This window comes from Peromyscus leucopus, chromosome 23 (assembly GCF_004664715.2).
Source record: "Peromyscus leucopus breed LL Stock chromosome 23, UCI_PerLeu_2.1, whole genome shotgun sequence".
Taxonomy (NCBI): domain Eukaryota; kingdom Metazoa; phylum Chordata; class Mammalia; order Rodentia; family Cricetidae; genus Peromyscus; species Peromyscus leucopus.
The window spans coordinates 45,433,790-45,446,765 of record NC_051082.1 but is presented as its reverse complement, the minus strand read 5'-3'; the positions used below and the strand labels follow the sequence as shown (position 1 = coordinate 45,446,765).

The window sequence follows — 12,976 nt, the reverse complement described above, 5'->3', positions numbered from 1 at the left end:
AGCACTCAGGAGGCATAGGCTGGTGAATCTCTTAATTCAAGACCAACTTGGTCTACATAGAGAGTTCCAGGTCTGCCTGGGTTACACTGTGAGACCCTCTCTTTAAAAAAAAAAAAAAAGTCTTCAATTCAATTAAGTAGTCTTTCTTTCTGAATTAGACAAAAACTGGAAAAAAAGAGACACTAAGAAAAATGTCACTCATTTAATCAGATCTTTAGTGAGGCGTGGACTATGACTACTGGATTTACCGTATGAAATGTTTTCAACATGGTTATTAGAATAATTTGCAGCAAAGATTACCTCTAAAAATCGAAACATCACAGACAGAACGTTTTTCGTATGAGGACGAAGATGCTCATTGGTCGGGATCCTATGAAGGATTTCAAGTACTAGCTTCCGGAGTTGCTGGCAAGGAAACACACATGTAAAACTCACTGTTTAACCTCACACACACATCACCAGCAACCGCCATCTAAGAGGGACCTGACCTTAGAAACAGACCTGCAAATGGTTCACACGTGCCCCACACTATGTGTGCAGATCATCTTCAGAAGCTCCACGACTACATAACAAATTAACTCCATTGTGCTTTTTACAACCTCACCAGTACTTCAAGCACAAGATACAACTGAGAACAGAGTAAAATGAAACCAAAGAGCAAACACGGACTCTTAAGAGGAAAGAGAACTCAGTGGTTAGGAGCACTTCTTACTCTTGCAGAGGACAAGAGTTTATTCCCAGCACCCGTTAGGTGACTCACAACCACCTGTAACTCCAGCTCCAAAGGACCCAATGCCCACTTCTGACTTCTAAGGGACCCTGAATTCATATGTGCTCATGCACCCATACACACAGACATATAATTAATAATAAAATACATATTTTGGGCTAGAGATTGCTTAGCGGTTATGAACACTGGCTGCTCTTCTAGAGGACCTGGGTTCTAGTCCCAGGACCCACACAGTGACTCACAACCATCTGCAACCCCAGTTCTAGGGAACACAGTACCCCTATCTGGCCTCCACAGGCCCCAGGCATGTCTGTGGTATATAAACATACATGCAGGCAAAACACCCATACATGTTTTTTAAATCCTTAAAAGAGAAAAGAAAAAGCAGAGAACACAAATAACTAAAATGAGGGCTCCCCCACACTCATTTCCTGTTTCCATGAGCCCAAGGGTGTGTTTCAGCCACGCTATACTAAGCCTCCACGAACCTGCACAGCAGCTCAGAACTAGGAGGCCAGTCACACAAGCTCTCAGAACTGGCACAACCTAAAAATGGTCCAGGGTATCAACAAACCTCACCAGCATTACAGCAACTGTTCTCAAATTCTTTAAGAAATAAAAGCTGATAGAGAGAAAACAATGGCATAGTGAGTCTACTTTGCTTATGTGGTTAGAGGTACTGGGAGGTGATGTGGAACTAGAGAATTAATTTTTTTTAATTGTTCATACATATACATATATATATGCAGGTAATCCAGGAGGCCAGAGATATCAGGTCTGGCTGGCTCTAGAGTTACAGGCAGTTTTGAGCCATCTTGCCTGGGTGCTAGGAACCAAACTCTGGCCCTCTGTAAGAGTAGTACACAGACTCTTAATCACCGAGTCAGCCCTCCAGCCAAACTTAATTGGTTGATTTATTTATTATAAGTGGGCACATGTAGAAGCTAGAAGACAACCTTCAGGAGTTAAGTTCCTCCCTTCTTCACGTGAGTCTCACCAGACTGAACTCAGGTCCTCAGGCTTGGTGGCCCCAGCACCTTTGCCTGCTGAGTGATCTCACCAGCCTTCTTTTGTGCCCAACTGAACTAATTGAATACACACATCCCTAGTTGGCAGATGCAAATAACTGAACCTGCAGAAAAGAGGATAAAGCCCAAGAGACAGTGGTCCTGAGCGGTTACCCTGCTGACAAAACCTTTTCATTCTTTGGTGACTCATGCATTCTTTGATTTGATTACGTTGTTTTGATTCATTTTTGCATCTGATCCTCAGTGTGCCATTTTTCTTTCCCTGCTATTGTGAACAGATTACCTGGGCTGGCTTCTCCTGAAGAAACTGGACTTCTCCATCTTGAAGAAATGTAAGAAATCGAGGGATGATATGTTCTAGAAATGTAGAATACTGAGGAGATGATGTGACATTCTAGTTGGAAGTTAAAAAAAGAAAAGCATGGTTAAGTTATGTGTTTATTTTCATTTTAAATTTATATAACAATCTCAAAAGAAAACCAAACAAAGTTTTCTGTTTGTTTTTAAATTTATGCTTACACCTACACGAGTTTTTATGTGCATCCAAGTTTCCAAGGAGGCCACAAGAAGGCACTGGGTCCCTGGAACTGGAGTTAGAAGCCACTGTAAGTAGAACCAAAGCCAGGTCCTCTGCAAAGGTGTAAACACTCTTAAGCACAGAGACATCGAAGCATTTCCAGACCTGACAGTAATTCCCAATGCTTTCAGATGCTTCTGAGATAATATCTTGTTAAAGAAATTCAGATCTGAAATCTAATAAAGAGAATTAAGCACTACAATTTACTGTTAAAATTGGGTATGGCAGGGGTAGCAAAGATGGCTCACAAGTTAAGCTTTTGGCCTTTTTGTCCTCTGGTACCTGAGTTTGGTTCCCAGCACCCATGGCAGGTAGATAACATCTGCCTTAACTCCAGCTCGAGGGGATTCAACATCCTCTTCTGGACTCACAGGTATCCACATACACATGATACACAAAAAGACACAAAACACACACACACACACACACACACACACACACACACACACACACACTGGACATGCCACGTTAGATACACAACTCAATGGTAGAGCATTTGCCTAGCAGGCCTGAGGTTCTGGGTGATTGATTCCCAGCATACACAATTGCTTGCATTCCTCCCATGTTCAGCACAACACAATTCATAAGAGTCAAGAAATCAGAGCAAAGGAAGTGTCCATTAAATTGATTGGTTCAAGAAAATGTGGTATATAAACACAACCATTAAAAAAATGTGATCCTGTCCTGTCCTTTGGGAAAAAGTAGACAGCTCACACGATTACTACATTAAATGAAATGAGCCACACATAAAAGTAAGTTCTAAGCCTCACTCATGAGGACTCTTAAAGGCTGACCTCATACAAATTGAGCAAAAAAAAAAAAAAAAAAAAAAAAAAAGGTATCTGGGCTGGAGAGACTACAGAAGGGAGACAGGGAAGCTGATCAGTGGAAGCAACAAGTTCTGGTCTGCAGGGTGGGTGACTGTCAGTAGCAACATTGTGTACCTCCGAAAGAGCTAAGTCTTTCATTCCAGCACTCCAGAGGCAGAGGCAGGTGGATATCTATGTGAGGCCAGCCTGGTCTACAGAGTGAGTTCCAGGACAGTCAGGGCTACATATAGCTCTGTCTCCAAAAAAAAAGGCAAATGATAATAATAAAAATAAAGGATCTAGAAGGATTCTGAATATTTTCTCCATAAAGAGGACATGTTTCACCTACCTAAACACTGTACAATGTGCACAAGGGTCAGAATACAACCTGGCACACCATTCTATATACACATCAGTTTATAAGGCATTTAGGGTTGACAAGATGGTACAGTGGGTTGAAGACACAAGATGAGCCAAGTTCAATCCCCGGGACCCACGTGATACGAAAGAACATTCCTGCAAATTATCCTCTGACTTCCATATGCAAACTCCAGGTACACACATAAATGTAATTTGAACAAAAGTAATTAAGTAAATAAATAAATAAATTTGAACAAAGAAAAAAATGCCAATGCTCTGGAAAATACTGAATATTCAAGGCTGACCTTCAAAGCCAGTCAGCAAAGTATAGTGGTGCATGCCTGTAACCTAGCACAAAGATGAGGCAGGAGGACCACGAGTTAGAGGATACTCTTTGCTACAAAGCCAGACAATGTTTCAAGGGGAGAGGGGGATCATTTAGGTCTTCACTTGGAAGAAACACTCATACACATCAAACAAATTATCTTTTTAAAACACTAACGTATTAGCCACAAGGGTGGTAAAACCCTTTAATCCCAGCACTGGAGAGGCAGAGGCAAGCAGATCTCTGAGTTTCAGGCCAGTCCCCTCCATACTGAGTTATAGACCAGTCAGGGCTACAGAAAGAGATACTGTCTCAAAAAAGATAACACTTTTAAAGCAGCCATTATAAAGTCAATAGGTACCACATAACGATGAACCACACATGACAGTGGTCCTGTAAAATCCTAAAGGAGCCAAAAAAAAAAAAAAAAAAAGTCCTATCTATCACCTGGTGGTGTCACAGGCATCACAGCATCAAGGGCAATGCACAGTTTTTGTGGCAGGGGGATGTCAACAAGTCTGCACTGCCTCTCAGATAAAAGCACAGCACATGACATTAAGAGCAAACAACCTTATTACGGTCTCTGTATTAACTCCACCATGCTTTTTTAGCTTCTTTTCCTTTGAAAGACATACTGGATGTGAGATTCATTACCACACATGATTTGGTGGGGTGTGGACAATGGAAGCCCTCAGAAATGCAGTACCTGCCATTTGTCCAGGCAACTACCATGGATATATCTGAGCCAACAGCTATGGGACAAGCCACTGTATCTTCAAGCTCACCTGCATTAAACATGGTGAAGGCCTACTTCTTTGAGGTATAGGTCTTCTGTTGGTCAGAGGACTAAAGCTTGACTCTACACAAGGCCTCATTCAAATGTTCCTTGTTTTGCAGTTTGGTGATGAACAGAATAACCTGGCCAGCATGAACTCTGGCCACTGTGCCCTGGGGCTTCCCAAAGGCATAGCTTCGTCTTCCTGGAGCCAAGGCTGGGAAAGCACTGAAACTGGAGATATGACATCTGCAAGAAAATTGCCTTGAAAGCCCCTCAGGGCAACCCAGAGCACCAGGCTGCCTACACTCCCAAGGAGGTGGCTGTCTGCAATCCTCACACTCCATGTCCCCTCCAGGAAGGGAATTTGGGTTTGCTCACCTGGCTACAGACTTTTTCCATTTTTGGAGACAGAGTCTCATGATGTTGCCCGACTGGGATAAATGGGCACACACCACAGGCACATATCAAATAATGATCACATCCATCATTATTTGAATGTATGAATCTTTAAATGCCACTGTCAAACAGTTTGCTGTCTTACACACTGGCAGCAGCCACATACATTTTGTGTTCACTACATTTTGATCATATTAAGAGGCAGGCTGGAGAGACAGCCCAGCAGGTAAAGAAGGTACTATAGCCACTGAGCAGCACCACACAGTAAGAGAGCCAATTCCTTCAAGCTGTCCTCTAGCCTCTACACATGTGCCGTGGCAAACACGCCTGTGCATCTACTTGCACATGCACACACGGGTACAAGTGTAATTTTTTTAAGAGGCTAATGTTGCCTAAATGACCTATCCCATCTGTCTGTGTAAGGATACTCAATGCTGCTCAAATAACAAAACTGCCAAATGACACAATTCCCAAAATGCATCCCAGTCATTAAATGCCTGGTTGTTCAAAAAGTGAAACTAAGCCGCCGCCGGTGGCGCACGCCTTTAATCCCAGCACTGGGGAGGCAGAGCCAGGCGGATCTCTGTGAGTTTGAGGCCAGCCTGGCTACAGAGTGAGTTCCAGGAGAGGCTCCAAAGCTACACAGAGAAATCCAGTCTCAAAAAACAAAAAAACAAACAAAAAAAAAGAGAGAGAGAGAGAGAAGAAACCAAAAAGACAGTGTGTAAACAAATAGGGAATATGCAGAGAAATGAAATCTAAAGAACACAATGGAAAGCCTAGAACTAAAAGTAAAGTGACTTTAAAAACATGGAAAAGTAAACTGAAAATAAATGAAAAGTTTGGAGGTGGCAAATCCCTAAAGATAGACCAAGAAAGAGCAGGAGAGACGACTCAGCCATTAAGAGGGCTTACTATTCTTGCAGGGGACCTGGACTGACTTTCTTACACCTACATGGCTTCTCACAAGCACCTTAACTCCAGGGACTGACACTTTCTTCTGGCCTCCACAGGCACTGCATGTATGCTGTGCACATGCACACACCTGGGCATTCATACAGATACACATAAAATAAAAGAGCTTTTTTGTTGTTGTCACTGTGGTTGTGGTTTTTAAGATCAATCAGTATTTTCCAGTGTAAAGACCAATTGCAGACAAAGTCTAGGAGATCTGTGGGACAGTATAAAATCGTACAAATACAAGAAACTCAGATAAGCAATCACCTGAACATAACAAATCACAACATAACCTTGAATGCATTCAAGTGAAAACATGTAAAGAGCCCCCTTTTAAAAAGTAAAAATGCCATAGCACAGCAACCAAAACAGAGCCAGCATTCCTGAACACAACACTGAGACTGCCACCAGGAAGGTGAGCAATATTCTGCACAAAGTTTCAAATTCCTGTTTTGAAATACCATCAGTTGCACCAATTCTATGGGGCATGGTAAATGGCTCAGAGGGTAAAGACGCTTATTGCCAAGCCTAAGGAAGAACCCATGCTGTAGAAGGCAAGTTGTTCTCTGAGCTCTACATGCACCTCATGGCATGTATGTGCCCAAACACATAGACATACAAATTAAGTAAATGTTTAGGGAGGAAAAAAAAAAGACTTCTTTCCAAACACTTTCACACTATAGCCCAGGCTGGCACTGAGCTGTACACATAGCTCAGGCTGGCATTGAATAATTACTGCCAATTTTCCTGCTTCAGCTTTCCCACTGCTGGAGTTACAGGAGCTCACTATCACGGGCTAGCCTTTGTTATCAGTGACCTCTGAGTCAGTAACACTAAAACGATCTGACAGGGCTGGAGAGATGGCTCAGTAGTGGAAGTGCTTGCCACATGAGCCTGAAGCCCCGAGTTCAATACCCAGAGCCTATGTAACGGTGAAGACGGAAGGAGAAACCATTCCCAAAGTGGTGCTCTGACCTTCACGTGCACGCTGCAGCGCTTCTGTACCCCCTCCCACCACAGCAAGTAACAACGACTAAACAGAACTTTTAGAAAGACTGACAAAAGAGCTGGCAAGATGACTCGGCAGGCCAAGGGTCACCCAAATCGGCAAGCCTGACCACCTGAGTTTGATACCCAGAACCCATGTAAAGGTAGGAGAGAAGCACTCCATGTAAACACTGTGGTGGCATGTGCACCCCCACACCCCACACACATCTTACACACAACAATAATAATAAATAACACATTTAAAAATATATTGATGTGACAATAGGAGAAAGCACAGAAAACAAAGAAAACTGCAGAGCCATCAATCCCTAGGCCCACATGATGGAAGAAAGAACAGAGTCCCTTAGACTGTCCTGTGACCAGCACGTAGCACTGTGGCATGTACAGGCAAATACACAGACATGAAATAAGTATAATTTAAAAAAAAAGCAAAGCATGAAAAGTCATACCTCAAAGTTTTCACTAACTTCCTGCATCATTTTCAACTTGGTTTCATCGGCTGTAAATGGCAAAAAAACAAAACAAAACAAAACCAAAAAACAATCAGGTCATTGAAACTGCCTTAAGGAGGCTTTAAAAAAAAAAAAAATCACTGGATTTAAGAATTGAAGAGAAGCAATCAGATCTTATCAGTTTGACTGTCACAGCCTGGAAGATGGCACATGGCTAGGTCCCTACCATCAGTCACACACACCCATCCTCACAGACTCACGTGTGCATGCACGGACAAGGATACACACACACACACACAGGCACGCGCACACACACTCGTGCCTCTCTGGGGCTCCAGCACTGTTGTTCATCACTTTGCTTCTCCACAAGGTAGAAAGGGGGAGACCAAGGACAAACATTAAGGTTGCTATCTATCCCTATGTGTCAAAAAGAATCACTCACGTGTATTTACATCTGTGAGAGCAGCCACGAACTGAAGGTATTTCTTCATCAGAGTGGTTTGGTCAACCACCGTGGCCCCCTGGGTTGCAACAAATGCCATCTTTCTTCTGAGTCTGTTTCTTTCTCAAAACTAAAATACCAAGCCCATGGGTTCACCCAGTCTGTGAAAAGAAACATCCAATTAGCAGCTTTCAAGGGCACAGGCGTATAACCTGTGAAAGATTTTACCAAGTACCTTCTAAAATCCCATTCATTTATTTCTTCTCTGGGGGAGACCCCTGTGCCTCCACAGATGTGTCAGAGGAATTGCACTTCCAGGGAATCGAACTCAGGTCATCAGGGGTTGTGCTAGAAATTTTTACCTGCTGAGCCATCTCACTTCCCCTCCCCTAAATGATTTTGCAGTAATCCAGATTATAATACAGTTCTCTACAGGTTGTTTCTGATTGTTTTGGGACATACCGTTTCAATATAAAGTTTACCCAAATCCATTGTTTAAACATTGTTTTTTAACATGAACGGTTTTCTTTCCCATTATACATCCTTCTTTCCCCAAGCCAGCAGCTTGTATAAAGAGCTGTAGAGAATAGAGGGAGAGCTAGGGATGGGGCTCAGGGAGATAGGGTTTGCCTAACATGTTTATGAAGCCCTAGGTTTGACCCCCAGCAATACATAAAGCAGAGTTTGTAATGCCTACACTTGAGAGGCCCAAAGAGGAGCCTGGGATACATGAGACACTATCTCCAAGTGTGTGTGTGTGGGGGGGTGTAAGCCAGAGAGCTAGACAGTAAATTGTTTTTGTTTTGTTTTGTTTCTCGAGACAGGGTTTCTCTGTGTAGTTTTGGTGCCTGTCCTGGATCTTGCATTGTAGTCCAGGCTGGCCTTGAACTCAGAGATCCGCCTGGCTCTGCCTCCAGAGCGCTGGGATTAAAGGCTTGTGCGCCACCACTGCCCGGCTTAATATTTTTAGTCTTTGCAGCTATGCAAAGTCTATCATAGTGACCCAGTTCTTGCGTGTTCAGGAAGGAGTTATAAATGTACAGATGAATGACAACAGCTGTGTCCAATAAAACTATTCGTGAATGCTGAAGTGTGAATTCTATATGATTTGAGCTCTTCATGAAACACTATTGTCTTCAACACCCCTCCCAAGCCACTTTTTAAAAATATATATAAAAAAAAAAAAACAGCTGGGCACGGTGGCAAATGCTTTTAATTCCAGCACGCAGGAGATGGGCCAGCCTGGTCTACATAGTGAGTTGCAAGCTAGCCAGGGCTCCATGATGAGACCCTCTCTCAAAAGAAAATACACACACTGTGGTAGAGAGCCCTTGTCCTGGGTTTTATCGGCAACACTGCGTAAATTATTAAGTAAATAAGTAAACCATTTTCCTAAGCATTACTCCAAGACTGTGAAGTGCCCAGAAAGCTATGGATTTTATCTACAGCTGAGGCACAAAACACACTCAAAGAATGTGTCCTCTTCTTATTATATTTACTTATTGGGGTTGAGGGAGGCGTGTGCAGCATGGGGACAACTTGTGGAAGGCCCTTCCTTCTGTCCACCATGCAGGTCTCAGGGATCGAACTCAGGTCATCCGGCTTGGCTGCAAACACTTTTACCCAAAGAACCATCTCACTGGCCCCAAAGGATGCTTTAAGGGCACCTCACTGAGTTGGAAACAGGCTGCCACCCCTAGCTCATAATGTAAAGGTGCCTGCTGCCAAGCCTGGAGAACTGACTTCATACCTGTGCCCCCACAGGCTGGAAGGACTGACTCCCACGGCCATCCTCTGATCTCCACATACATACCCAACACACATACACATACAAATACATGAATGTTAAAAATAAATAATAATAGCTGAGCGTGGGGGAGTACACCTTTAATCCTAGCGCTCGGAGAGTTCCAGAACAGCAAGGCCTACATAATATCATAGACCCTGTTTGTAGGGAGAAAATGAAAAACTAGGAATACTGTCAGCCTTGCTACCGTGACTTGGCTAAGCTCTTGCCTTTCCCTATCACAGTCTGTCCTCCAAATAAGCTGGAGGCCCTCACACCCAAGGCCTGCTGACTAGACTCAGGATCACAGCCTTCTCTTAGGAACAGAGAAGGCCCAGTGCTGCCCAACTTTTTATCTAACTTTCCTGCTGTGAGGTGGTGTCGTGAAACTCGGGTGGGAGGAGCTGGCTGAGGTAGGGATCTTGATTCTTGATCCTTCAGCACCCGCACCCCAGACAAGCCTGTGTACCACCACCCCAGGTTTAGGAGGTGCTGGGGGATAGAATCCAGGGTCTTTGGTATGCCAGGCGGGCTTTCTATCCTCTGAGCTATAATCCCAGCATCTGCGCAGGCTTTTGCGACACTTAATCCCCTTTTTATATGCCACTCATTAAATGTGCCATTTCCACCACCACCACCCCCAGGCTTCCCAGCGGCCTGGCCTCGCTTTCCCCTGGGCTAAGACCCTGACATCAGGGGAAGACCCTATTTCGCCTGCGGATTCCGGAAGGAAGTTCTGAACTTTCCCGGAGGCTGAAGGCTCAGGCCTGGATGCCCATGACCCCACGGAGTCCCCACCCAGGTAAGGAAGAGGCAAACGGCCCCACAGTCCGCTGTCCTCCGTCGGGTCCGCCCCGCCCACGACGCTCGACTGGCTGGACACCGTGCCGCCAGGCCGCCAGGGGGCGCTGCAGCCACCGCTACCTTCACTCTCAGCGTCTGGCCCGGAGAGCCAGGTGCCTGCGTGGAGGCCCGCAGATGCCAGGATGGCTTTAGTAGGGCGCCGCAGCCCCCGCGACTCCTCACGCAATCCCTTCCTGTCGCAAACGGCCTTCGGGTTCCCTCCTTTTGTCGCCGGTCCTTCCCGGGACTCTCAGCGACCGCCCCCCAAGCAGGCCGCTGAGCTACGGCGAGCGCCGAGGGCCAATCCCCGCGGCCGCTAGCGCTGCGCGTCCCGCTGTCTTGCTCCAGCGCAGCCGAGCACCACCGCGGAGGGCTAAACACTGCAGTGGGGGCAGATCCAGCCAAATAGAGCTCCCGTGGGGGGCCTTCAGGATCTCGGTCCTGTTGGGACAGCCTCCTCCGCCCTTCTATGGAGCCGTCGCGCTGCACCGGCCTCTACCCCACACCTGAGACACGCACATCCGCGCGTGCATCTCCCGGGGTCGTTCGCCCGCCTGCCCCGCGCTTACCGGGGCTTGCCAGCTGGCCTCCCGTATCCGGCCCCGAGTGTCCGAGAACTCTCGCTGCCGACGCCGCTGCTACTCAGCGCTCAGTCCCGCCCCTACTTAAAGCCGCGGCGTCCGCCCACCGAGAACTAAGCCTGGGTGCACCGCCCCCAAGTGGGTGCGGCCTGGGCGGGCGGCCGGGCAGGGAGGGGCGTTTGCCGCCTGGGTGGGCGAGCTGTCCTTTTAAATCGTCGCCTTGGGGTGACCTCGCTGCGGAACACCCAGGCCTCGGGGGCTGTGGGCTGCTGCAGCTTCAAGATTCGTGATCCCTGAGTCCCTGACCTCGTAGGGGCCAGGCTGAAGGGTGATGGACAACCGAAATACCTATCCAGTTGGTCCGCAGTTAGACTGAGTGTGTGTGTGGCCTTTAGGGCTGGACTTCCCTTCCCTGAGGTGTCTTTTTTTCCTCTTCCTGCAATGCGGGGTGTTGAACTTAGGGCCTCACATACACCAGGCCGAGGCTCTGCTACTGTTCTATATTCTCAGCCGCTTGAGAATCTTTGTAGTTCGTACAAGCGGGAAGAGGCAAGGAAGGCTTTTGGGAATGTTGCAGATAGATTGATACCCACCCTGTTAGCTTGTTCTGCAGCTAGGCCACCCCGAGACAACCGTAATTGTCCTGCTTGTAGCTGATGTCCTCCATCCAAGACCAAATTAGAACTAGACAGGCCTCAAGCCAGACCAAAGCAATAAAGAAACATAGTGGAGGGAAGGGGAAGATGAATCCTGTGATATCCAGTGAGGCGGCAGAAGCTGATGAAGAGGCCTTGCTTTACAAGGGACAACTATCAATTCTCCACTACCCAGTGGGTTCTGTGACAGCCACTGACAGTGGAGAGAGAGCTCGGTAACTATAGTTACCAAGGTTTTTTTTTTTTTTGGTTTTTCAAGACAGGGTTTCTCTGTGTAGTTTTGGTGCCTGTCCTGGAGCTCGCGCTGTAGACCAGGCTGGCCTCGAACTCACAGAGATCCGCCTGACTCTGCCTCCTTGAGTGCTGGGATAAAATGCCCGGCTTAGTTACTGAGTTTTTACGAACCACGCAAATGACGGTTATTCTACCTCCAGGCTCCTTGTATTTACATACTGCAACTTCCTGTTCCTACTCTGAAACCTTGAACCACCAGGGTCTTTGTGTTCTGATCCCAAATTGATACATTTTCGCACTTGGTAATAAACAGAGCTTGCTGTGCCTGCGAAAAATAACCCTGGGGTTAAGACGGCCCTTTGAAAACATGCTCCAGTATTTGTCTATTGTTGCCACAAAAAAACTAGCTGTAGCCGAAACCCTGGCAAGGTGGGAAATTGTTTCTAATGACATCCCCCCCCACACACACACACACTGTAGGAAATTGTCTGTTTACAAATAAAGTCTATGCCATGACACTTCCAAAACTTACAGGTCCAAAGTTTGAGAAGGGCTTAAAACAGGGATCATTAAATCAGTGCCCTGGGAGTTGTTTTCTATCATTTGGGAGACAGAAAAAAAACAGGTAGGAGTTGGTGAGATTGCTGAGTAGATTGCTCACTGAGTTGTAGCTCAGAAGGTACAGTGCTTATCCAGTACATAGGAAGCTCTGGGTTTCATTCTAAACTTGCTCTTGCCTTTCATCTCAATACTTTGTAGGTGAAGTGTTGCAAGGCAGTTACTTCCCTCAGGGCAGATCATGTTTACCCCATTGCTGCCTTGGAGTAGAAAGTGCTGGATGAAAGAGCTCAGGACCTGAGTTTGAGTTAGAACTCTGGAACCGTGTGAAGGAAGGAGAGAACTGATTCCACAAAGTTGTCCTCTGACTTTCACAAGGGTGCCCTCACACGCTCACACATACAGGCATCATGTACACACACAGTCATAATAAACAAATAACATACATTTACGTAA

The 12,976-nt window shown here is 46.0% G+C and overlaps 1 protein-coding gene and 1 non-coding gene across 2 annotated transcripts in view; both read right to left on the bottom strand.

Moving 5' to 3' along the window:
- The window catches only part of LOC114707583 (transformation/transcription domain associated protein), a 97,475-nt gene extending 86,087 nt beyond the window's left edge, over positions 1-11,388 (bottom strand). Inside the window, exons 1-5 of the mRNA XM_037198542.1 lie at positions 11,061-11,388; positions 7,863-8,023; positions 7,418-7,467; positions 2,042-2,152; positions 301-405 (exon numbers count right to left, since the gene is read on the bottom strand). Of these exons, the coding sequence (XP_037054437.1) occupies positions 301-405; positions 2,042-2,152; positions 7,418-7,467; positions 7,863-7,962 (366 nt within the window). The 5' untranslated portion in view covers positions 7,963-8,023; positions 11,061-11,388. The remainder of the gene's footprint in view (positions 1-300; positions 406-2,041; positions 2,153-7,417; positions 7,468-7,862; positions 8,024-11,060) is intronic.
- Positions 4,863-4,995, bottom strand: LOC114707587. The gene has a single exon (XR_003736674.1). It is a non-coding gene; the product is annotated as a small nucleolar RNA SNORA70 (small nucleolar RNA).
- Positions 11,389-12,976: the final 1,588 nt, after the last annotated feature.